Below are 26,601 nucleotides of genomic sequence, written 5' to 3' on the forward strand. Positions count from 1 at the left end.
CTAAAATGGGCTCATGTCTACAATGATTATCCCACCCTGACTCCCCCACTGCCCCAAGGTCAGTGGGCTGGAAAGATGTTACAATGTCTCTAAGGCACAAGAACTGTTATAATTTCCACAGTGTGGGCATTGTCTATTCCCAGTCAGCTGGTTTTGATCAGCATCTAGGTTATAAACAGCAGCTGGACACAGTAATTAGTGTAGCAGGCAGCAATACTGACGTGGGGAAAGAGGTGGCCATTGAGGGCTGAGGACAATAAAACTAATTGTAATGTTCTGACTTTCCCTATGGTCCAGTGCTTTCCATGAGTCCATTATGCTAATCACTTAATGTGTAATCTAATTATTTCAACCCTGGAAAGCAGGCATTGTATGCACATTTTATAGATGACAAAATTAAACCTTGAAGAGGTAAAGCAATCTGCCCAAGATCATAAAGTTGTTTAGTGGCAAGAAAAATCAGAGTCCAAGTCTCCCTGACTTAAAGAACTGGGCTCCTAACATCTCAGGGCAATTACACATCCTCATCTAACTCCACCCTTCCCCATTTTGGCTTTACTCCCTTGGGCAATTAAAATTTTATGGACAAAACCCATGTTTTCTTGGGTGACTGTGGCCTGGTTGCCTTCCGAGCTTTTCTATATATACCTGGTAACTATGGCAGGTTCTAACATTTTCCTAAAATACATTACCCAACCAGTTATTTCAAATAAAAAATAAGTTCAAATATCTCTAGACTTTGTGGGCTTCCATTGAATTTTTCAGCAGCTCTCTAAAACAACAGACAGTGGTTTACAATTTTTGCTAAATCTTTATCTTCTCTGGGATGTTTGTCACTAGATCTTACTGATTCGCATACAACAAATATTTGCAAGAGCTATACTCTTCAAACATATCCCTTTCAGTGCTGTTCTCAAATCTCACTTCCAAGTGGCAAACGTCAGCTGCCTTAGCACACTCTGTAATACGTCTGCTCTTCCACAATCATCCACGTTTCTAACATTATTCACTCAGCAATATTAAGCCAACACCATAGAATACAAGGTGTTTCTATTTGCTTTGTTGCATTTAATTCAAGTTTCATAATAAACAAATGAGAGTAGGCAACATTAATGATCTTTTACATTTAATAGAGCAGGAAGAGGAAGTCCGGAAAACTTAGGCAATTTGCCCAGAGCTACAGGGCTAGTAAATCACAGAGGTGATTTAAAAGTCTTGGGCTTTCCTGTGTGGGGTTGAGGGGAGTGAACAAAGGTTGGTTAATGGATACAAACACACAGGTAGATAGAAGGAGTAAGTTCTGATGTTTGATAGCAGAGTAGGGTGACTATAGTTAACCACAATGTATTGTATATTTCAAAATAGCTACAAAAGAGGACTTGAAATGTTCCCAACACATGGAAATGATAAATGCTGGAGGTGATGGATATCCTAAATACCCTGACTTATTACACACTCAATGCAGGTAACAAAATATCACATGCATCCCATAAATATGCACAAATACTATGCATCGGTTTAAAAACTTTTTGAAAAAAAGTCCAGGGCTTCTAAATCTCCTAAGGCTGATATAATTCTGTACATATTTACTTAAGCAAAGGATGAGGGATCCCAGGAACCCCACTAATCCACACGGGAGTTATGAGAGGGGAAAATAGCTATCAGGGTCAATAGATATTTCCTTCTCTCCTAACCACGGCTTAGGAAGGAGGTCCATGATGCTCATGCTGTAGAGCTAGAAGCAATTACTAGGCTGCATATTTACAGACATCCCATCAAAGGTATTGACAACAGCAGCTTAAAAAATGAAACACCTTCATTTTAGGACACAGTTTGGGTGATGCAAACTGCCTAAGATGCTGCATTAATGTTGCCGTGTGACTCCTGTCTTTTCCTGCATTTGTCAATTCTTCTGTGCAGATAACACACTGTTTTTTTTCTGAAGATGTTTTAGAAGCAGCCAAGAAACACATCTCCCTGCAGCTGACACTCAAAAGGTGCGAATACCAGCACCTCTGACATTGCTTTTCACTTTAAAGTTTGAAAGTATATTTGTCACGTAAAAAGTAAAAGTAAGAAACAAAGAAAACTTGAGATGCAAGAGATTTTTAAAATAAAAATCTTTAGAAGATAATAGCTAAGTTGTTCATCAGTGAAGTTGTCTACAAAAATCTCTCACATCTAATCCTGAAAATTAGTCTTTCAGATCTATGACGTATCTCCTATAATCACCTCATATTAATCATCACATTAAAACCCAGTTCCTCACTGGAGTCTTGCATCTTGTCCAGAGAAAACAAACCTATGGGCACCTGAAAACTGCCCCTAGAACCCATTTTTCTTAAGCCTAATCACAGTCCATTTAGGATAACCAAAGATCTGAATTATCATAAATTAATGAGCAAACTTTCGGAGACTCAAGGGTACAACAGAGAATAAATACTTTTTATGACCTCATATTTCATTCATTCATCTATTTACTCACCCAACAGCTATTTATTAAGCATTGCTTTGTGCTGAGGAATTGGCAATAATCCAATGAATCTTGTCTAAATCATTTGTCTTTTTCTCAATAGACAAAATGCAATAAGGAAATCATGTAATCACATCTATAGGATTTTATTTTTTTGAAACATGGTCTCATTCTCTCACCCAGGCTGGAGTGCAGTGGCATGATCATAGCTTACTGCCGCTTCACTCTCTCAGGCTCAAGCGATCCTCCTGCCTCAGCCTCCTGAGTAGCTGGGATTACAGTCATGTGCCACCAAGCTTGATTAATTTGTCTTTTTAATTTTTAGTAAGAATGAGTCTTGCTATGTTGTCTAGGTTGATCTCAAGCTCCTGAACTCAAGTGCCTTTTAAAATAAAATGTTTTACCCTCCTATTTCTGAACAAAAGGGTGGTTTTCTTTATAGCATTCTTCAGGCTATCTGGCAAAAGATGCACTTCCCTAATTTACTGAACATCCATTCTTCCACTTAGGCAGATAATATTGTCAAAAAAAAAAAAAAAAAAAAAAAAAAAAGCAACTGTCTTGTACCCAGATGTTTCAGTTCACAAAGAATATTAGTGTGATTCTGAGAGGTAATGAAACATCACTGTTTGAGACTTGCGTTTAATGAGAACATCTTCCTGAGCTACTGCAAGTAGGAAGAGAGGAGGTTGTTTTAAGATGTCTATGCTTCTGATGGCAACAAAAGTCAAAATTGACAAATGGGATCTAATTAAACTAAAGAGCTTCTGCACAGCAAAAGAAACTACCATCAGAGTGAACAGGCAACCTACAGAATGGGAGAAAATTTTTGCAATCTACCCATCTGACAAAGGGCTAATATCCAGAACCTACAAAGAACTCAAACTAATTTACAAGAAAAAGTCAACCCCATCAAAAAGTGGGCAAAGAATATGAAAACTCATCAAAAGAAGACATTTATGCAGCCAACAGACACATGAAAAAAATGCTCATCATCACTGGCCATCAGAGAAATGCAAATCAAAACCACAATGAGATACCATCTCACACCAGTTAGAATGGAGATCATTAAAAAGTCAGGAAACAACAGGTGCTAGAGAGGATGTGGAGAAATGGGAACACTTTAACACTGTTGGTGGGACTGTAAACTAGGTCAACCATTGTGGAAGACAGTGTGGCGATTCCTCAAGGATCTAGAACTAGAAATACCATTTGACCCAGCCATCCCATTACTGGGTATATACCCAAAGGATTATAAATCATGCTGCTATAAAGACACATGCACACATATGTTTATTGTGGCACTATTCACAATAGCAAAGACTTGGAACCAACCCAAATGTCCATCAATGATAGACTAGATTAAGAAAATGTGGCACATATACACCATGGAATACTATGCAGCCATAAAAAAGGATGAGTTCATGTCCTTTGTAAGGACATGGATGAAGCTGGAAACCATCATTCTCAGCAAACTATCGTAAGGACAGAAAACCAAACACTGCATGTTCTCACTCATAGGTGGGAATTGAACAATGAGAACACTTGGACACAGGAAGGGGAACATCATACACTGGGGCCTGTCGTGGGGTGGGGGGATGGGGGAGGGATAGCATTAGGAGAAATATATAATGTAAATGACGAGTTAATGGGTGCAGCAAACCAACACGGCACATGTATACATATGTAACAAACCTGCACATTGTGCACGTGTACCCTAGAACTTAAAGTATAATAAAAAAAAAAATTAAAAAAAAAAAAGACGTCTATGCTTCTGACAGTGGAAGATCCATTTTACCCTGGATTTCAACTAAGAAATGACTCCATGCCAATGATTCCTTTTTTAACAATCCAAATAATAATGCCAGAGTCCAGCTTGTGTTGCTTCGTTTCTTCCCCCAAAGATTCAATTAGGAAAGAGTATGTGTCAATGAATTTTAAAATGCCTTTCCCAGGACCACAGCAGGTAGAACACTCACACAGATAACAAGAATCCCAAAGTTAGAGAGCGATACAGGCCAAGCAAAAGCAGAAAACATTCTGGGGGAATTAAGTAGCACCAAGCATTTCACCTGGTGCACTAGAGCAGGGGTACCCAACCCTTGGGCCGCGGACCAGTACCAGTCCATGGCCTGTTAGGAACTGGGCCGCACAGCAGGAGGTGAGCAGCGGGTGAGTGAGCATTACCACTTGAGCTCTGCCTCCTGTCAGACCAGTGGCAACGATAGATTCTCATAGGAACACAAACTTTCCGGTGAAATGTATATGCGAGGGATCTAGGTTGCGTGCTCCTTATGAGATTCTAACTAATGCCTGATAATCTGAGATGGAACAGTTTCATCCTGAAACCATCCCCCACCCCACCCCCACCCCATCCTTGAAAAAACTGTCTTCCACAAAACCAGTCCCTGGTGTCAAAAAAGTCAGGGACTGCTGCGTTAGATGATGCACAGGTTACAGAAATCATCCAATAGCAATTACACTTAAATTGAATCTTGAGAATCCTCAGGTGCATGTATAAACTTTAGCAAATTATAAAAGGACTCTGTTACAAAGAATAGATTATCCTAGTTCAGAATAGAATGCGACATGCAGAAGACCATCAGCAAAATGTGTACCATACAAGGAAGTGAAAAATGTGGATCAGATGGGAGAAGTCATACAGTGAGAGGGTAATTCCCAATTCTTAAAGACAGGGGTGTAAATTTATTGTGCTCACTCACTCTGGTCCTCTGCCCCCATTCACTTAGCCATCAGAATTTGTTTTTACATATTTTTGCATTCATAAATTATTCTCATGCCAGAGTGTAAAGTTGATTACACACAACAAATCCTTGAGCTGCTTTAGACAATTCTGAGTTAAGAACTGTTTTTATTATATTAATACTTTCTTGACTATTATGGTTAAGGTTCTACTGCCTAAAGAATGGGCAAACCAACCCAGCAGAACCCCTTACTAAAGACTGATGAGTCTCCATATTAAGTTACTATTGGATGCTATTCTGCATCTTGCCTGTCTTAGAATATCAATAATAGTAATTGTGCTGTAACACTCCTTGATTAGGAGGTGACCATAAAAATAGAAAGTCAAAACACCGTTCATTAATGCATGACAGTAGAGAAGCATACTCATCAAATCAGCCAAGGGCATTCCTGTCATTTATTCCTCTGAGAATTTAAATCAAAATCTGCCTTCAGTTTTTTTTTTCCTTCTTCAAGGGTCACATATTTTTAATTTTAAAAAGTGAGAAGCAAACATTTAATTTTAATTAAAACCAACAGATTATAAATTCTCTAGGTACTTGAAATTTTACCACTGAATAGAGTTAGACCCTTGGAAGGCTACATAGTTTAGTTCATTATAGAACAGCTTTTCATCACCAAAGAAACCACCTTTATAAAATTCACACTGCATTTCATGCAGAACTATTGAAGATATTGCTGTGCTCAATATGCTCTATATAAAACATCACATGAGAAACTCTGTCTTCCCTGAAGAACTGGCAGCACATTTACATTCTTGATAATGAGAATTAGGAATTGTATCATGTTTTCCCTTTTTGACCTGGCATCCTGGAAGCTCAAACTATATATTCACACAGCAACTATGGTCAGCACATTGACTTCCTCAGCTTCCCTTTGATCTTCACTTTCTATAGATATTCCTTTATTATTAGCCTTACTATATATTGCATTTGATGTAAAAGGGGATTAAATAAATGTCTCTCAGACAACTCTAAAGAGTTAAGCCCTGCTCAGCAAAATGTGCTATACATATGCATCAACTGGCAACTTGATTTTCAAATCCTTTTGACAAAGAGTTTGGGAACAAATACATTTTCAATTGAAACAGACTTTCAGTCTCTCAAAGGCAAAGACTGTTCTATTTCTCTCTCCACTTTATAGCAGTAAGCACTATTCTCTGCAAACAGCAGGGGTTCAGTAAAGGATACTGAAGGCAACAAGAGTTAACACTTGTCTATTGAGGGTTTGGTTTATATTTCTTGAAAGTTGATTTAACTTGGGAGGCTATTTTTAATCCCAAAATAGGAGGTACAGGATAAGAAGATAGGTGAAGGACTTCTAGTTTCTCATTTTCCATGGAAGTCACTTAGAAGGCATCACTGCCTCCTGATAGGAGTTTAAAAAAAAATCAACAACTCTTTTAGGATCCATTAGAGAGGTGAGGACACAGGGCAAACCTCTGCCCCCAAGATTGGAGAGACAGGCAGGCAAATCCACGGATGGAGTCAGGGCTTACCAGAGTAAACTCACAAGTAGAAACCATTGTGGGAACCAGTGCTGGGGTAGGAAAACATGAACTGTAATTGATGAATTCCTGGAGGCTCAGTGTGGACAAATCTGAAAGTTAAAAACTCCAGGGCAACTCAGTTATACAGGGTCCCCATTAGTGTGTGAGATATACCTCCAGGAGCTTGACTATGTTATCCCAGTACATATGGGAGAAACGGCCCTGCATGCTTCCAGTAGGGAGAAAAGAGAAGGAACCATTTTGAAATAAGTCAGTGTACTCTGTTCTTCTCAGCAAGGCTTGCTCTTAGGAGAAATTAGTTAACCAGAACCTAATCTACTAATCAGAGCCTAACTGGCCCAGGTGAAAGAAAATGTCCAATTCCAGTTAGTTCTAGCCTTCCATGTGGAAGAATAAAAATACCCAGCTCTAGCCCACTCAACATGAGAGAAGGGAAATACCCAACTATAGCCCACTTTAGCCATCTTGTCCTTGAGAAACTGAGAATTGAGAAAGGCTTGCAAAGTTCACAGCCAGAGGCACAGACACATTAAAAAACGGAGAACTTACTCCTAGGAGTGTAGAATGCTTCTCCTCCCCCTACACTTACTGCAACATTACTAAAGTCCTATTTACAGCAGAGTTTTTACTCAGTGTAACATGTTTGGTTATCAAAACAAAAATTATAAGACATATTAAAAGGTAAAAAACACACTTTGAAGAGACAAAACAAAGTACCAGAACAAGACATGGCAGGGATGTTGAAATTATCAGACTGGGAATGTAAAAAAACTATGATTATGCTAAGGTCTCTAATGGATAAAGTAGATAGCATGTACAAAAAGATGGGCAACATAAGCGAAAATCCTAGGATTTCTTAAATCCTAAGAAAGAACCAAAAAGAAATGCTAGAGATAAAAAAGGAGGGCCCAAGTCAAAATGGCTGTCTAGACACCGCCAAAAGGAACATATTCCATCAAGAGATGGGGACATTGGGAAGACTGGGACACTCCAAGCAGATCTTTGGAGAGAAGGCATTGAGAGTGGGTAGAGGGAGGACCCAGATGCTTAGCTGTAAGCAGAAGAAGCTGGGAGCCCTGCATGGGGCTGTCAAGAACCAAGACTCATTCCTGGTCCCAGCAACTCTTTGAGAAAAGGTGAGTTGAATAGGTGAGGAATGGCCCACTCTTGCCATGAACCTCTGGAATCCTTGCAACAGAAGACCCCAAGATCCCCAAGGACACTTGAGCTGGTAGAGAGAACTGTTTAGAGAGGTGGATGGGGTGAGATTCCAGCCTGTGCAGAGCCCAGAGGGTTTGGTGTGGGAACATCTGCAGTGGAGCCAGGGACAAGACAAGCCAGTTCCCCAAGGCTCACCATGCTCCTTTAGGAGACTTTAACCTTAGGGAGACTATTAGACTTAGGCAGAGCAGGGCAATGTTGCCTGTGGGATGGGGCCAGTCCAATCTGAGCACTCCTATGTCTACTGGCTTCTCCTGGGGCCCCACCCTCACCATGCCTGCTAGCAGTGCAGCCTTGGATGCCCAACCAGGATATTTCCTGGGGGCCCTCATCATAGCTCTTTCACCAGCAGGCCACAGTTGACTGTCGGAGAGCTCCAGCAGACCTGCCCCTGCCAAAACACACCAGCTCACCTGAAGCTTTCCTTTGCCATTTGATTAGCATGCACTCACCAATAACCTTCTTACCACTGTTTTGCTGCCATGCATGTGTAGACAGACCTTTCCTCCCCTCCCCAGCTAGTGCAAACACCATAGCACTACTTCTGCTGGTGCAAGCACACCCCACTGTCCCCTCCACCAATGTGTGGGCACCCCACCATGCTGCCACCACAAATGCATGCATAGATATTGGAAATATCTCCCCTGCTGCCACCAGCACAAGCACACACACAAATGCTGGCAACCCCAGCCCTGCTTGCAGCCCACCCAGCCATGCCACCACTGCCACCAGCACGAGGGGGTGCAGGAATGCCATCACTCCATTCCCAAAGGTGCTCCACCCCAGCTGATACATGTATACCTCACGACTCTGCCTCGGCTGCTGGCATGTGCACGTGAACACAGATCCCACTGCCATTGCCCCAACAGAACCCTTTGGCCAGCACCAACTATTGGCATGCTGTGGTTAGCAGACTGGGAACACCACAACCCTCCAACCCCCACCCCAGTGCAGTAGGTTCCTAACCTCAAGCGTCCAGAGAACAAAGCTCAGGGACTGGCACCAGCCTCTAGAGTTAGAGCACACAGCTCAGCTTATTCCATAAACAAAGCCAGATGCCTGAACCCACCCTGTACCACAATCAAACTCCCAAGGGTGTCAAAGAAGATAAAAGCAAAAAATCCACCCAAAAGAAAGCAACTTCAACGATTGAAGGAACATCAACTCACAAATATGAGAAAGAACCAGCACAAGAACTCTGGCAATTCAAAAAGTCAGAGTGTATTCTTACCTCCAAATAACTGCACAAGTTCCCCAGCAATGATTCTTAACTTGGCTGAAATGACAGACGTAGAATTCAGAATATGGATAGAAAAGATAATTGAGATTCAGGAGAAAGTCAAAACCCAATCCAAGAAATCTAAGGAATACAATAAAATAATACAGGAACTGAAATATGAAATGGCCATTTTAAGAAAGGACCAAACTGATCTGATAGAGCTGAAAAACTCACTTCAAGAATTTCATAATACAATTGCAAATAGTAAGACCAGAATAGACCAAGATGTGGAAAAATTTTCAAAGCTCAAATGCTGGTTCTCCAAATTAACTCAGACAAAAATAAAGAAAAAAGAATAAAAAAGAATGAACCTCAAAAAATATGGAATTATGTAAAGAGACCAAATCTACTGGCATATCTGAAAGAGAGGGAGAGAAAGCAAGAATTATGTAAAGAGACAAAATCTATGACTCACTGGCATCTCTTAAAGAGAGGGAGAGAAAGCAAGCAATTTGGAACATATATTTAAGGATACTGTCTATAAAAATTTTCCCCGCCTTGCTAGAGAGGCCAACATTCAAAATCAGGAAATGCAGAGAACCCTTGTGAGATACTATACAAAGATGAGCATCCCCAAGACACAGTCATCAGATTCTCCAAGGTCAAAATGAAAGAAAAAATGCTAAAGTCAGTTAGAGAGAAGGGGCAGGTCACCTACGAATGAAACCCCATTAGGCTAACAGCAGACCTCTCAACAGAAACCCTACAAGCCAAAAGAAACAGGGGGACTATATTCAGCATTTTTAAAGAAACAAAATTCCAATCAAGAATTTCATACCCAGCCAAACAAGCTTCATAAACAACAAACAAAAACATAACAACAACAACAACAAAACCCTAAGATCCTTTTAAGATAAGCAAATTCTAAGGAAATACATTACCACCAGACTTACCTTACAAAAGGTCCTCTAGGGAGTGCTAAATATGAAAAGGAAAGACTGTTACCAACTACCACGAAAACACAAATACAAAGACTGTTGACACTATAAAACAACTACACAATCAAGTCTGTATAATAACTCCAGCTAATAACATGATGACAGAATCAAATCTATACATATCAATATTAACCTTGAATGTAAACAGACCAAATGCCACAATTAAAAGGCACTGTGTTGAGCCGGATAAAGAAGCAAGACCCAACTGTATGCTGTCTTCAAGAGACCCATCTCACATGCAATGGCACACATAGGCTCAAAGTAAAGGAACTGAGAAAAATCTACCATAAAAATGGAAAACAGAAAAAAGCAGGGGTGCTATTCTAATTTCAGACCAAACAGACTTTATACCAACAATAATCAAAGAAGGCAAAGAAGTGCACTACATAATGGTAAAGGGTTCAATTCAACAAGAAGACCTAACTATCCTAAATATATATGCACCCAACACAGAAGCACCATGTTCTGAGAGACCTACAAAGAGACTTAGATAACCACACAATAATAGTGAGAGACTTCAACACCCCACTGACAGTATCACACAGAGCACCAAGGCAGAAAACAGATATTCAGGACTTGAACTTGACATTTGACCAAAAGAACCCAACAGACATCTACAGAACTCTCCACCCCAGACAACAGAACATACATTCTTCTCATTGCCACATGGCACATACTCTAAAATCAAACATACAATCAGCCACAACACAATTCTCAGCAAAATAAAAAAAATCGAAATCATACCAACCAAGCTCTCAGTCCACAGCACAATAAAAGCAGAAATCAATACTAAGGAGATCTCTAAAAACCATATAAGTACATGGAAATTAAACAATCTTCTCCTGAATGACTTTTGGGTAAGCAATGCAATTAGAAATCAAGAAATTATTTGAAACTAATGAGAACAAAGATACAACATACCAGAATCTTGGACGCAGCTAAAGTAGTGCTAAGAGGAAAGTTTATAGTGCCAGATGCTCACATCAAAAAGTTAAATCTTGAATTAACAACCTAACATCACAACTAGAAGCACTAGAAAAACAAGAGCAAACCAACCCCAAAGCTGAAGACAAGAACTAACCAAAATCAGAGCTGAACTGAATGAAATTGAGATGTGAGAAACCTCCAAAAGATTAATTAATCCAGGAATTGTTTTTTTAAAAGAATAAATAAGACTGATACACCACTAGCTAGAATAATAAAGAAAAAAAGGAGAAGACACAAATAAACACAATTAGAAATGACAAATCGGATATTACCACCAACTCCATAGAAATAAAAAAATCCTCAGAGACTACTACAAACATATTTATGCATACAAACTAAAAAACCTGGAAGAAACCAATACATTCCTGGAAACCTACAACCTCCCAACATTAAACCAGGAAGAAAATGAACTCTTGAAAACAGACCAAAAATGAGGTCTGAAACTGAATCAGTGATAAAAAGCCTACCAACAAGAAAAAGTCCCATACCAGAGAGATTCACAGATGAATTCTTCCAGATGTATAAAGAAGACCTTGTACCATTCCTATGGAAACTATTCCAAAAAATTAAGGAGGTGGGACTCCTCCCTAACTCACTCTATGGGGCCAGCATCATCCGGATACCGAAAATATGGCAGACACACAACAATACCCTTGATGAACATAGATGCAAAAATCCTCAATAAAATGCTAGCTAACCAAATCCAGCAGCATATCAAAAAGCTAAACCACCATGATCAAGTAGGCTTTATTACTGGGATGCAAGGTTGGTTCAACATACACAAATTAATAAATGTGATTCATCACAGAAACAGAACTAAAAACAAAAACCACACGATCATCTTAACAGATGAAGAAATGGTTTTTGATAAAATTCAACATATTTTCACGTTAAAAACTCTCCACAACAAACCAGATATTGAAGGAACATAACTCAAAATAATGAGGCATCTCTGACAAACCCACAGCCAATATAATACCGAACAAAAAAAAGCCATAGCAATCCCCTTGAGAAACAGAACAAGAAAAGGATGCCCATTCTCACCATTTCTATTCAACAAAGTACTGTAAGTCCTAGTCAGGGCAATCAGGAAAGACAAAGAAATAAAAGTTATCCAAATAGGAGAAGAAATCAAACTATCTGTTTGTAGACAATGTGAGTCTATACCTAGAAAACCCCACAGTCTCTGTTCAAAAGCTCCTAAATCTGATAAATGACCTCAGCAAAGCTTCAGCCTACAAAATCAATGTACAAAAATCAGTAGCATTTCTATAAACCATCAATGTCCAAGCTGAGGGCCAAATCAAGAATGCAATCTCTTTCACAATAGCCATACAAAGAACAAAACACCTGGGAATATAGTTAACGAGGGGGTGAAAATTCTCTACAGTGAGAATTACGAAACATTGCTTAAAGAAATCAGAGATTACACAAACAAATAGAAAAATATTTCACACTCATGATTAGGAAGAATCAATATTGTTAAAATAGTCATACTGCCCAAAGCAATTTACATATTCAATAGTATTCCTATCAAACTACTAATGACATTCTTCACAGTATTACAAAAAAGTATTTTAAAATTCATATGAACCTTAAATTCAGCCCTAATAGCCAAGGTAATCCTAAGCAAAAGAACAAAGTTAGAGGCATCACATCACCTGACTTCAAACGATATCACAAGGATACCATAACCAAAACAGTATGTACTCATACAAAAAATGGACACATAGACCAATGGAACAGAACAGAGAGGCCAGGAATGAAGTCACACACCTACAACCATCTGATCTTGGACAAAGTGGACAAAAACAAGCAGTGGGGAAAGACTTGCTATTCAATAAAAGGTGTTGGAATAACTGGCTAGCCATATGCAGAAGATTAACACTGGACCCCTTCCTTATACCATGTACAAAAATCAACTCAAGATGGATTAAAGACTTAAATGTAAAACCTAAAACAATAAAAATCCTGGAAGGTAATCTAGGAAATACCATTCTGCACACAGGCCTTGGCAAAGATTTAATGATGAAGATGACAAAAGTAATTGCAACAAAAACAAAAATTGACAAATGAAACCTAATTAAATTAAAGAGCTTCTGCACATCAAAAGAAACTGTCAAGAGTAAACGAACAGCCTACAGAATGGGAGAAAATATTCACAAACTATACATCTGACAAGGTCTAATATCCAGAATCTATCAGGAACTGAAACAAATCTGCAAGCAAACAACTAACAACCCCATTAAAAAGTGTACAAAGGATATGAACAGACACTTCTTAAAAGAAGACATATATGTGTCCAAAAAACATGTGAAAAAATGCTTAATATCACTAATCCTCAGAGAAATGCATATCAAAACCACAATGAGATACCATTTCACACCAGTCACAATGGCTATTACTAAAAAGTTAGAAAATAACAGATGCTGAAGAGGACACAGAGAAAAGGGAATGCTTATACACTGCCAGTGGGAATGTAAATTCGTTGAGTTATTTTGGAAACCAGCTTGGTAATTTCTCAAATAACTTAAAAATAGAATGACCAATCATCCTTGCAATTCCATTATTGGGTATGTACCCAAAGGAATAGAAATCATTCTACGATAAAGACATGTGCACACATAACGTTCATTGCAGCAGTATTCACAAAAGCAAAGACATAGAATAAACCTAAATGTTCATCAATGGTAGACTAGATAAAGAAAATGTAGTACATATACACCATGGAATACTACACAGCCATAAAAAGAATGAGATCATATCCTTTGCAGCAACATGGATGGAGCTGGAGGCCATTATCCTAAGCAAGCTAACACAGGAACAGAAAACCAAATGTTGTATGTTTTCACTTATAAGTGGAAGCTAAACATTGAGTATACATGAACACAAAGAAGGGAACAACAGACACTGGGGCCTACTGAGAGGCAGATGGTGGGAGGAGGGTAAGGATCGAAAATTACCTATCAAGGGCTAGGCATGGTGGCTCATGCCTGTAATCGCAGCACTTTTGGGAGGCCGAGGCAAGTGGATCACTTGAGGCCAGGAGTTCGAGACTGGCCTGGACATCATGGTGAAACCCTGGCTTTACTAAAAATATTACTGTGATGGCACATGCCTGTAATCCCAGCTACTTAGGAGGTTAAGGCATGAGAATCACTTAAAACTAGGAGGTGGAGGTTGCAGTGACCTGAGATGGTGCCATCAGCCTGGGCGACAGAGCGAGACTCTGTTTCAAACAAAAATAAAAACAAAGGCCACCCATAAATTAAATGCTTGTCACCTGGGTGATGAAATAATCTTAAATCACAACCTTTACATACAATTTATCTGTATAACAAATCTGCACAAGCAGTCCTAAGCCTAAAATAAAAGTGTAAAAAAATACTGTAACAGAAACAAAGAATGCCTTTGATGGGCTTATTAGTAGATGGAAAATGGCTGAGGAAAAAATCTCTGAGCTTGAGGATATCTTAATAGAAATCTCCAAAACCTGAAAAACAAAGAGAACACAGACTAAAAGAAACAGAAGAGAATATCTGAGGATTATGACACTGCTACATACATACACAGATGTATGAAAAATACTAGAGGGAAAACAGAGAGAAAAGAAGAAATATTTAAAACAATAATGCCTGAGAATTTCCTCAAATTGATGTCAGACAACAATCCGTAGATCCAGGAAGCTTAGAGATCACTAAGTAGGATATACACCAAAAAGAAACACCACCACCATTACCACCACCACCACCTAGGCATATTATTTTCAAACCACAGAAAATTAAAGGTAAAGAAAAAATGCTGAAAGAAGCCAGAGTGGGGGAAACCATTTTGCCTATACAGGAACAAATACAAGAATTACATTAGACTTCTCAGAAATCATGCAAGTAAAATGAAAGCCATGTGAAATATATAAAGTTATAAGAGAAAATCCCACCAACTTAGAATTCTGTACCTTGAAAAATTGTCCTTCAAAAGTAAAGGAGAAATAAAGACTTCCTCAGACAAACAAAAATTGAGGGAATTTGTTGCTAGCAGACCTGCCTTGTAAGAAATGTTAAACGAAGGAAAATAACATAGGTCAGAAACTCAGATCTACATAAAGAAAGACCACTGAAGAAAGAATCAAGGAAGGTAGGTTTTACAAACTTTTATTTTTCTTAATCTAACAGACAACTTGTTCTAATAATAATAGTAAAAATGTATTCAATGATGTATGCTTATGTGTGCATGCGTGTATATATATTTTCTTATGTATGTTTATATATAAATGGAGTGATGGTAATTATAGAAGTGACGGAGGAGAGAATTAGGATTATTTTGTTATTATAAGGTACCCACACTACCTATGAAGTGGTATAACGTTGTTTGAAAGCAGACTTGGGCCAGGCATGGTGGCTCACGCCTGTAATCCCAGCAATTTGGGAGGCCAAGGCAGGTGAATGGTTTGAGCTCAGGAGTTCAAGACCAGGTTGGGCATCATGGTGAAACCCCATCTCTACAAAAAATACAAAAATTAGCCAGGTGTGGTGGCACTCACCTTTGGTCCCAGCTACTCAGGGGGGCTGGTCAGGGCTGCAGTGAACTGAAATCACACTACTCCACTCCAGCTCAGCAACAGATGAGATCCTTTCTCAAAAAAATTTAAATTTAATTTTAAAAGGAAAGTAAACTTGGATTAGTTGTAAATGTATACTGCCAATTCTAGGACAACCACTAAAAAAAGTATAACTGATATGCTAGAAAGGAGAGATAAGGGAATCTTCTCAATTAAAACCGTAAAAAGAAAACAATAGCATACTAGTTAAAAACAGATGGTGTATCCATAATATAGAGTATTTTGCAACAGTTAAATAAAATGGAGCAGATATATTAATTTATGTAAAAGGCAATCCATATCCATTGTTTTTAGAAACAAATTGGCCTTAAAAATTGTTTAATGCAAAAAAATTTACACATAACAAAATTACAGCCTCACAATATGATGTGTACTCATCTCTAACTTTTTCTTCATGATTCTCAAGATAATGTACTACAGGTTGAGTATCCCTAATCCAAAAATCCAAAATTTAAAATGCTCACAAATCTGACACTTTTTCAGCACCACCATGAAGGTCAAAAGAAATACTCATTGGAGCATTTCAAATTTCAGGTTTTCAAATTAGGGACACTGAACCAAATATTCCGCCCCCCCCCCCAAAAAAAAAGAAAAATCCAAAATCTGAAACACTTCTGGTCCTAAGCATTTCAGATAAGGGATACTCAACCTGTACTGACTATTCAAATCAGCCTTAAAAATCTTTATTTGGCCTCTTTAAAAAAAAGGCAGAAAGGACTAGAAGATAAAAATGGAACAAAGAACAGAGACAACAAATAGAAAACAGTAAGAAATAGGGTAGATACTAACCCAACTACATCAATAATCACATTGAACATCAATGACCTAAATGTACCAATTAAAAGAAATCATCAGGGTGGATCAAAAAATAAGATCCAACTACATGTTAATTACAAGAAACTCACTTTAAATATAAAGACACAATAGGTTAAAAGCAATTGGTTGGAGAACAAGATACCATGTGAAAACTCATTAAAAGAAATCAAGGGGCCGGGTACGGTGGCTCACGCCTGTAATCCCAGCACTTTGGGAGGCCGAGACGGGTGAATCACGAGGTCAGGAGATCGAGACCATCCTGGCTAACACGATGAAACCCTGTCTCTACTAAAAAATACAAAAAAACTAGCTGGGCGAGGTGGCAGGCGCCTGTAGTCCCAGCTACTCGGGAGGCTGAGGCAGGAGAATGGCGTAAACCCGGGAGGGGGAGCTTGCAGTGAGCTGAGATCCGGCCACTGCACTCCAGCCTGGGCGACAGAGCGAGACTCCGTCTCAAAAAAAAAAAAAAAAAAAAAAGAAAGAAATCAAGGGGAGCCTTAATAATTTCAGACAGAGCAGATTTCAAAGCAAGGGAAGCTATGAGGGATAAATAAAGGCATTACATAATAATAAAGAGGTCAATTATTTAAGAAGTCAAAATAATCCTTAACACACATGTTCCTCAATGTGTATGTGCCTAACAACAGTGTCAAAATACGTGAAGCCAAAACTGACAGCACTGAAAGGAAAAATAAGATAAATCCACTATCATCATTGGAGACCTCAACATCCTTCTTTCAGAAGTAGATCCAGCAGATAGAAAATCAGTAAGGACATAGTTGAACTTGACAATATCATTGATCAAAAGGATAAAACTGACATCTACAGACTACTTCATTCAACAGCAGCAGAATACAAATCTTCTCAAGCTCACATGTAATATTCATGGGGACAGACTATATTTAGGGTCATAAAAGATATTTAGAATTTTTTTAAAAATAGAAATCATACAATGTCTGTACTCAGACTACAGTGGAAGTAAATTAGAGATCAATAACAGAATGATAACTAGAAAATCCCAAAACACATGGAGATTAAACAACACACTTCTAAATAACACATGGGTTAAAGGAATCTCAAGATAAATTTTAACANACCAACAGTGTAAAAGTGTTCCTATTTCTCCACATCCTCTCCAGCACTTGTTGTTTCCTGACTTTTTAATGATCGCCATTCTAACTGGTGTGAGATGGTATCTCATTGTGGTTTTGATTTACATTTCTCTGATGGCCAGTGATGATGAGCATTTTTTCATGTGTCTGTTGGCTGTATGAATGTCTTCTTTTGAGAAATGTCTGTTCATATCCTTTGCCCACTTTTTGATGGGGTTGTTTTTTTCTTGTAAATTTGTTTGAGTTCTTTGTAGGAGGTCCCTGACTTTCAACTGGAAAAGTGGGCCCAGAAGCTCCCCCAGATTCTCGGGACTTTCCCATTATTAAGCTTTTTAGTGAGGTGGATCTGATCCCTAGAAATCTCACTAGAGCAAGATGGAAGGAGCCTACCTCTACTCACACTGTTCTCAGGAACTAAGGCCTCCCAGCCATTGCAAAAAGCTGACAAGTCTGACAGGGAAACCAGCAGTTTAGCCTCAAAATTTTCTGGGTAGAAAGTTCCTCTAACAGCAGACTCTTACTGGGGCCAGAAACCTTCGGGACAGTTGCTAGTGAGATGCCTGGGACTTTAATGCCAGACCTGAGTCTCCTTGTGACAGTTCTCTGGGGAATGAAGTTATTCAAAATTACAAGGCTCTAGCATGTGACTATGCATAGCTCTAGATCCATATTCATAACTACTATCCAGTTACAATGGGGGTCTATGATGCTAAGCGATGATTTCAGTAATATGACATTGTAAAAAGGAAAAACCATAGGGACAGAAAGTAGACCATGGTTGTGAAGTGCAGGGTACGGTGGGAGGAGCTGACTACAAAGGGGTAGCACAGGGAATTTTCAGGACAGAGAAATGTTCTATAATCTTGATTGTGCTGATAATTATATGACTATTTGCACTTGTCAATGTTGATAGAACTGTTTACTAAAGAGTGAATCTTATTGTATACAAATCAAAACTTACAGAACTATATAAAAAGAGGTGAGTTTTGCCGCAGGTAAATTATATACTCCTTATTAAAATAAACGGAAAATAAGAGAATTTATTTTATTTTATTTTTTGAGATGGAGTTTCACTCTTATTGCCCAGTCTGGAGTGCGATGGTGTGATCTCAGCTCACTGCAACCTCTGTCTCCTGGATTCAAGTGACTCTCCTGTCTCAGCCTCCCTAGTAGCTGGGATTTCAGGCGTGCACCACCATGCCCGGCTAATTTTTGTATTTTTAGTAAAGAAAGGTTTCACCATGTTGGTCAGGCTGATCTCGAACTCCTGACCTCAGGTGATCCACCTGCCTTGTTCTCTCAAAGTGCTGGGATTACAGGTGTGAGCTGCCACTCCCAGCATAAGTAAATTTTTAAAAGTCAGAAATATTAGGGCCTTAAAACATAAATATGTAATACATTTTATATAATATTTGATTTTTATTAAGACTGATACTGATTCCAACTCACATTCTGGTAAAAAATGTCTCAAACTTTAATGCGTATATGAATTTCCAAATAGTTTAAAATGCAGATTCTGATTCAGGAGGGATGAGGCCAGAGAGTTTGTATTTCTCACGGGTTTCCAGATGATGTCCCTGGTGCCGGTCAGGGACCACACTCTAAGTAGTAAGGCACAGGACACCAGTGGTCTCACTTGATGTATAAAGCTGAGGCCAAGAGGATAATTCATCTGGACAGAGCAGGCCCTTCATGTACATTACCTTGGCCTCTGTGAGTTAAAGGACCAGTCTTAGTCACAGTGTGCCCCTTGCCCTCCTCAGAGCTGAAAGCTGTCCAGCTGTCATTCCATAGGGTCTCCTTTTTGGCCTCTAGTGGGAACATGGAGTCAGGCCTGGAATTTAATCTGGCTTGAGGCAGTTAAAATAAATAAATAAATAAATAAAAATAAAAAAATTTTTTAAAAAAGCTTTTTTGAACAGAAACCCTTCCCTGAGAGCAGAAGTTTCAGGAGGATCACGGAGCCACAAAGGCCCACTTATCCACCCATTCACCCATCCATCCACCTACCTGTCCATCAATTCACCTATCCATTCATCATTTATCTATCCATATTATGAATCGCAACCTCTCTTCAAATGTACATGGAAATTCCTCAGTCAGAAAAGAAGTCAACACTGACTTCTTGTCATTCTGCCAACATTCCAATGACTCTGCAGTACCACCTAATAACTTCTGAGAGCTGGCATTGTCTGTGCACCAGTAGGCGAGTTTCATTTATGGAGTAGTCTCCCTGCAAGAGTGAGAAGTGGCTGTGGCCAGAAGTCCAAGTTGGAGAACTGCAAATGGTTGGAATTTATATTAAACAACTTCATGGCATTTTCTCAGAGAACTGGCACTAGCACTTTTTGCATGCTAAAAAGATACTACATGAATGTTTTAACAAACAGCTGCTTCACTTACCAATGCCCTCAGGTATAAAACATCACTAATACATGTCAACACCTTCAGATACTTGGCTTGGGGATTTTCAAAGTGAAGCAACCACACACATATTGAGAGTCTAAGTTGTTAACATTTATTGAGCACTTACTATGTGCTATAAACTATTCTTAGTGCATTTCATATATTATCTCAACTCACCCTAACAACAACTCTACGAGGCAAAAATCATTATTAGTCCCACTTCACAGATGAGAAATCTGAGGCCCAAAGAGTTTGGTTAACTTGTCCAAGGATACATATTAGTCAGTGGCAAAGAGGGATATAAATCCCAGCAGCTTGCCCCTTGCATCTTCCCTCCTGACCACTGTGCTAGGGTCTACTCTATGCCTGACATTGTATATATTAATACTTACAGAGCCCCAGGGCCCCAGTTTAGAGAACTTGGAGAAGGATGTCAGTATGATCACCAGGTGTTTTGCCACCCAACTTCTTCATAGAGGAGATGACAAAGTCATTTGCCTGATATCCTTAAACTGCCACACACTAAGTAAGCCTTCAGGCATTACTTACTGGGCTGGAAGGTTCCTTCTCACCTAGATCTCGCCTTTGCTTATGTAACAATGGGGAAGGCTGTGGAGAGGGCAGGTGTGGTAGGGAAATTTAGGAATTCGGTTTTGGAAATCCTGAGCTTGAGATGCCTAATGGACATTCAAGGGAAAATGTCAAAGAGCAGATTAAAATTCACATATTCACTGAAATATTTATAGATATAATATATGATGAATAGGACTTCCTTAAAAGTAACATGTGAGAACAGGTAGAAGTATAGAAAAACAAGATTGGTCATGGGTGATAACTGTGGAACCGGCTGGGTTGATTAGTCTATAGAAAAATTATACTACTATGACTACTTTTATTTGTGGCTGAAACTCCTATAATTAAATGTTTAAAAGTTCAGGACACACAATATTTCTTATGTAGGCAACCACCAAAAGTGTATAACCTGAAGCTCATGATGAGGAACAGATAAACCCACAGTAAGAGATATCTTACAAAACAACTGGCCTGAACTCTTAAAAAATGTCATTGTCATGAAAGACGAAGAATGATGGAGGAACCATTCTAGAGTAAATACACCAAAGAGACATAGCAACTGAGTGTAATGTGTGATCCTGGCTTGTATCCTGAATTGGAAAAACAATTGCTATAATGGGTACTATTGGGATAATCAATGAAATCTGAATATGGATTTGTATATTAAATAGTGTATGTACTGATGTGAAATTTCCTAAATTCAATCATCAGACTGTGGTTATATAAGAGAATGTTCTTGTTTTTAGATGCTACACATTTAAATACTTAGGGATGAAGAATTGTGATGCATGGAATCTATTCTCAAATGGATCAGTAATAATAATAATTTATAAGTGTATATGTGTATATACTATATAGATAGATATAAAGAAAAATTACAAAAATGTGGCAAAATATTAACAACTGGTAAATCTAGATGAAGTCTATACTGGTAAATACAGAAGTCAACATCTTGCTCAGTCACGGCCCCTTCCCAGAGTGGCCCACATGCAATGTCTGATTGATGGGGTTACGAAGGCCCTCTTGTCCCAACTCAGGACAGTCCTGCAGGGCCATCTAGCCCCAGAATTCCCTATGGGGTTGGCAGAGGCCTCTAATGACCTGTGTCACAGCTTGACTTCTCCCTAACTAGTCTGCTTCCTTCCTCCTCCTTTCCACAGATGTTGGTCTCCAGAAGATTCCCTCACAAACCTCCTCCTACACATTAATTTCCATCTCTGAGTATGCTTCCTGGGTATCCAGCTGTGGCAATTAACATGACCATTTTACAGATGAAGAAACTGAATCTTAGAAAATCACTTGTGAAAGGTTAGACAGCCATTTATTAGTGAAGCCAAGACTCAGACACCAAATCTGCTGACCTCCAGTTTCTCCTCCTTTTTCTTTACCTCTCCAAATTATATCACTCTGTGAAGGCTAAATCCCTGCTTCTCCCAGAGGCCTTCCAACTTCCCCTTTCTGACCTTAGAGCTCTCATCATCTATTTGGCTCATGGTCACGCTCCCATCTGGGGACTGTTATTAACTATCCCTTCATATTACATAACCATTATGTTGTCACTTAACGTTCTGCATTTTAAGTTTTGTGTTGTCTCTACATTATAATCTCTATGGAGACAAATGTCATTAACTGTTCTTCTTGGCATCCCAATAGTTGAGATCCATATGCTAAGCATGCAGTATATCACTGTGCAGAGAAAATCACTGTGCGGAGAAAGAACAGCAAGATTTCCTCTCTCTGGCTGGCTTCTAAGTCTTTGAAACTGAGAAAACACAACATGCTCAAATGATATGCAGCTTTGCAGCCTTGATTTCCTTTTTGTCTTTTCTGGAATGGCATGAGGAGTCATAATATAAAATATAAAAGGATGGCAGGTTATTGCACTAAAGGAGCAATACCATCCACGGGGGAATAACTCAAACTGCTTTAGCCCACATTAAAAAGGTGAGCCAGAAAGTACTTGGTCAATTACAGTAAAGCAATAAGGAGAAAAACAACACACTAGGAATAAAATCATTAGAATGCATCTTGGCCAATTAACTTGGCAAAATATTTTCATTTTAATTATTTAAAACATTTCATAATATGCTCGGAAGTGGGGTATAGTGTACTTTGCAAAAGTAATGAAGTCTTAGATCAAAAATCTGACACGACATTGTTAACTTTTATGGGTAAAATAAGCAAACCACTTTTCTTTTCTTTAAAGACTATCAACTGGGAAATTAGCAACACCTTCTATATTATCTCCTCCAAGCAAGGAGAGGTGGAGGTAGCTTCCCTCTACAGAGGGAAAAATTAATCCAAACTCCTTCACTTCCAGTTTCTGGGAATCACTTCTTGCCATGGTAATTATGTTATTATATGACCACTCTGGTACAGATAGGGTTGGAAAACAGTAAGTATATAAACATATTAACAGCTTTAGGCTTGGAAAAAATTTTCAGCATTTTTTTTCCTTAGCTTGCAAACATTAGTATGGATGAGAATGTGCTGTGCTGCAAGAATACTGTAAGTGCAAATCAACTGAAAAATAATTCTTGCCAAACTTCCCTAATTATTCAACCAGCACCAATACGGAAAGTGAATTTGAGAGAGAAGTTTCTAAGTTGGAGCATCCTAGTCCCAGGTATTTTGTTACAGCAGCACAAATGGACTAAGACAGTATCACATGACTGGGTCACACACTTGGTCAATATGCTTTAACACTGCACCTTCCTAGGGGGCAGGCAACATGCTACTTACTCCCTCATGCGTTTCATCTTGGTCCTGGCCATCACACTGTTGAAAATTGTTGGTCCTGGGGACACGTCTGCAGCCGTGCTGGGAATGGTCTTTGTGTCTGAAAATCAATGCACAGCCCTTATTGACTTCATCAGCAATCCTGCAACTTCGAGGCAATGTTCAAGGGCAATCAGAAAACAGAAGCTAATCCACCTTTGCCACATGGTAATGCTACATTAATTAGAGATGAATTCAATTATAACATGCACATTAAGAAGATTTATTCCAAATGACAAGATTATTTACAGTTTTAATATGCACAAGGCATTCCAGGACAAAGCCTCTCTCACAAAGGATTGTTTAAACAAAACATCATTATTTCAAAGATGAGCTTTTTATCCTAGAAAACTCAGGGGGAAATGTATCTATAGAAAAGCAAGTGTTCCCGAGGACCCTTTGGCCATTCTCTTTCAGCAGGTGTGGATGTTTGACTAAATGACTAGGAATTTTTCCAATAAGCTTAGTTTTCCTTTCATCTTAATCTCATACCTGAGCATTAGCTTTTTTGCAGTGGAAAGCAAAATGCTTAACAGAGGTACAGCAGAATGGAGCAGAAGGCCAAAGTTGTGTTCAGAAGGTAGAGTTGGTAATGAAAGTTGAGGTGTAATGAAATCTGCTGAGAGAGCTACAGTTTTTAATGAAACATCCTGAAGGCTCTTATAAAACAAGTTGAAACTGAGGGAAAGAAACATTCCATCAACTGAAACAACACTACTTTCCATTAAAAAGCTAAAACTGGGCTGGGCGCAGTGGCTCACAACTGTAATTCTGGCACTTTGAGAGGCCGAGGTGGGAGGATCACCTGAGGTCAGGAGTTTGGGACCAGCTTGGCCAACATGGTGAAACCTCGTCTCTACTAAAAATATAAAAATTAGCTGGGTGTGATGGCACATGCCTGTAATCGCAGCTACTCTGGAGGCTGAGACAGGAGAATCACTTCAACCTGGGAGGCGGAGGTTGTCGTGAGCCAAGATTGCACCACTGCACTCCAGCCTAGGTGAAAGAGCGAAGCTCTGTCTCAAAAAAAAAAAAAAAAAAAAAAAGAAAAGGCTGCTAAAACTGGCCCATTAGCAAGAGCTCAGGGCAATCCATAGAGCTGAATTTACAATTTGGCCCTGTGCTGCTCTTTCCTCCCCAAAACTGGGGGCAGAGTCCTCCCTGTGCACTTCCTTAGATCTCTTATAAGGTACTTTGCACCCCATCAGTAAAAAACTGTCCACTCTAATGATCATTTATAAATTATATCCATGCAGTTGCTATGTCAGAGAGAAGAGACTCATGTTATGAAATTCCTGTTCTTTTCTCAACATATCTCATATAATATGTGCCTGCCTGACTTAGGGACCAAGTAAAGAAGCAAGGTGGAGTCCCCATCTTACAAATTAGTAAAGCTTTTTCTTCTTTCTTTTTTTTTTTTGAGATGGAGTTTCGCTCTTGTTGCCCAGGCTGGAGTGCAATGGTGTGATCTTGGCTCACCGCAACCTCCACCTCCCGGGTTCAAGCGATTCTCCTGCCTCAGCCTCCTAAGTAGCTGGGATTACAGGCGTGTGCCACCACGCCTGGTTAATTTTGTACTTTTAGTAGAGACTGCGTTTCTCCTGTTGGTCTCCTGTTGGTCAGGCTGGTCTTGAACTCCTGACCTCAGGTGATCAGCCCACCTCGGCCTCCCAAACTGCTGGAATTACAGGTGTGAGCCACCATATTTGACCTTTTTTATTTTTTTTGAGACGGAGTTTCACTCTTGTTGCCCATGCTGGAGTGCAATAGTGAGATCTCGGCTCACTGCAAACTCTGCCTCCCAGGTTCAAGTGATTCTCCTGCCTCAGCCTCCCAAGTAGCTGGGATTACAGGCTCCCGCCACCATGCCTGGCTAATTTTTTTATTTTTAGTAGAGATGGGGTTTCGCCATGTTGGTCAGGCTGGTCTTGAACTCCTGACCTGAGGTGATCCGCCTGCCTCGGCCTCCCAAAATGCTGGGATTACAGGCATGAGCCACCGCCCTATTTTTAAAATTTTAAAAGTTAAATGCAAATTCTAATATGTCTCACATACACCCTCTTTTTGTACCACCTGCTGGGGCATGCATCCCACTTTGAACTTCTTGCTCCTATAGGTATAATTGAGATGAATATTCTCCAGCTTAATTCTGTGCCAATCTCTGATCTTTCCTTAGACTAGATCCCTAGTTATGGAAATACTGAATTGACAGCGACAAATCTTGTAAATGGCATAATACAAATTAACAATGTGTTGCTCATAGTACATTCACCAATTATGACTTCATGATAAAGACACAAGTACCAGAGACTGATTGCTCCTATTTCTCTCACTCCTGGAGATTATCCCTTCCACACCTGGAGAAGAAATTTGCCTCAGCCCTCACTGCAACCGGACAGCAGCTTTCTGTCAGCTCCAACCTTCCCATTAGCTCTGGCCAGGACAGATACTTTTCCCCAGGGAAGCCTGGGGAGTGGGCAAGAGGAAGGCATAGGGGTTTATTTCATATTCCTCTTGGTTGCTTTTTAAAATAATTTTTCCTAGAACCTAAATAGTTACTAAAACAAAACCAACCATACCATGCCAAGTAACTCACAAACAGGCTCAAAAATCAGTTCTGCCAATAATAAAAATAAGGTGCTCCTTTCCCATCTTTTCCAGAGCTAGCACGTTTTGAAGACTTATGCAAATAAAGGTCAAAGCAATTTCCAGAAGAGCTGTAATTTATTTTAAGCTGGCTACAGTTCCCCTCAATAAGGCACTCAGTGCTGCTAGGAAAGATGCTAAGCTAAGCCCAAGGTAGAAAACAGGGCAAGTGCCATTTCAAGCAGCAGGGTTGGCAAAGCTTGGTGCTCAGAGCAATTCCTTTTTCAGTGTTTCTTACCGGCCAACTTTCTTTCCCTCTGCATCCCATCTTCCAACATGAATAGCAGTTGCTTTATGTCAAAGAAAGGGACAATTCATTTAACAATCATAATGAAAATAATTGGGGCTAGAATCATAGATGTCCTCCAATAGGTCACTGAATCCCAGAGTGTGTTCTAGACCACTGCTTCTCAAACTTTAATGTCATACCAATCATCCAGGGATCTTGTTAAAATGCAGACTGTTCTTTAGTAGGTTTGGG

General features: G+C 39.4%; 1 protein-coding gene across 6 annotated transcripts in view; it reads right to left on the minus strand.

The window, feature by feature from the left end:
* Positions 1-26,601, minus strand: part of NEK11 (NIMA related kinase 11) — a 291,394-nt gene that overhangs the window by 32,552 nt on the left and 232,241 nt on the right. For 2 of the 6 annotated variants that reach the window (XM_025374266.1, XM_025374294.1), the window contains one exon: positions 23,439-23,535. The exons of the other annotated variants lie outside the window; for them this stretch is intronic. In XM_025374266.1, the coding sequence (XP_025230051.1) occupies positions 23,439-23,535 (97 nt within the window). The remainder of the gene's footprint in view (positions 1-23,438; positions 23,536-26,601) is intronic. 6 annotated transcript variants of the gene reach the window in all.

Source organism: Theropithecus gelada, chromosome 2, assembly GCF_003255815.1.
Source record: "Theropithecus gelada isolate Dixy chromosome 2, Tgel_1.0, whole genome shotgun sequence".
In the NCBI taxonomy this organism is placed as follows: Eukaryota; Metazoa; Chordata; class Mammalia; order Primates; family Cercopithecidae; genus Theropithecus; species Theropithecus gelada.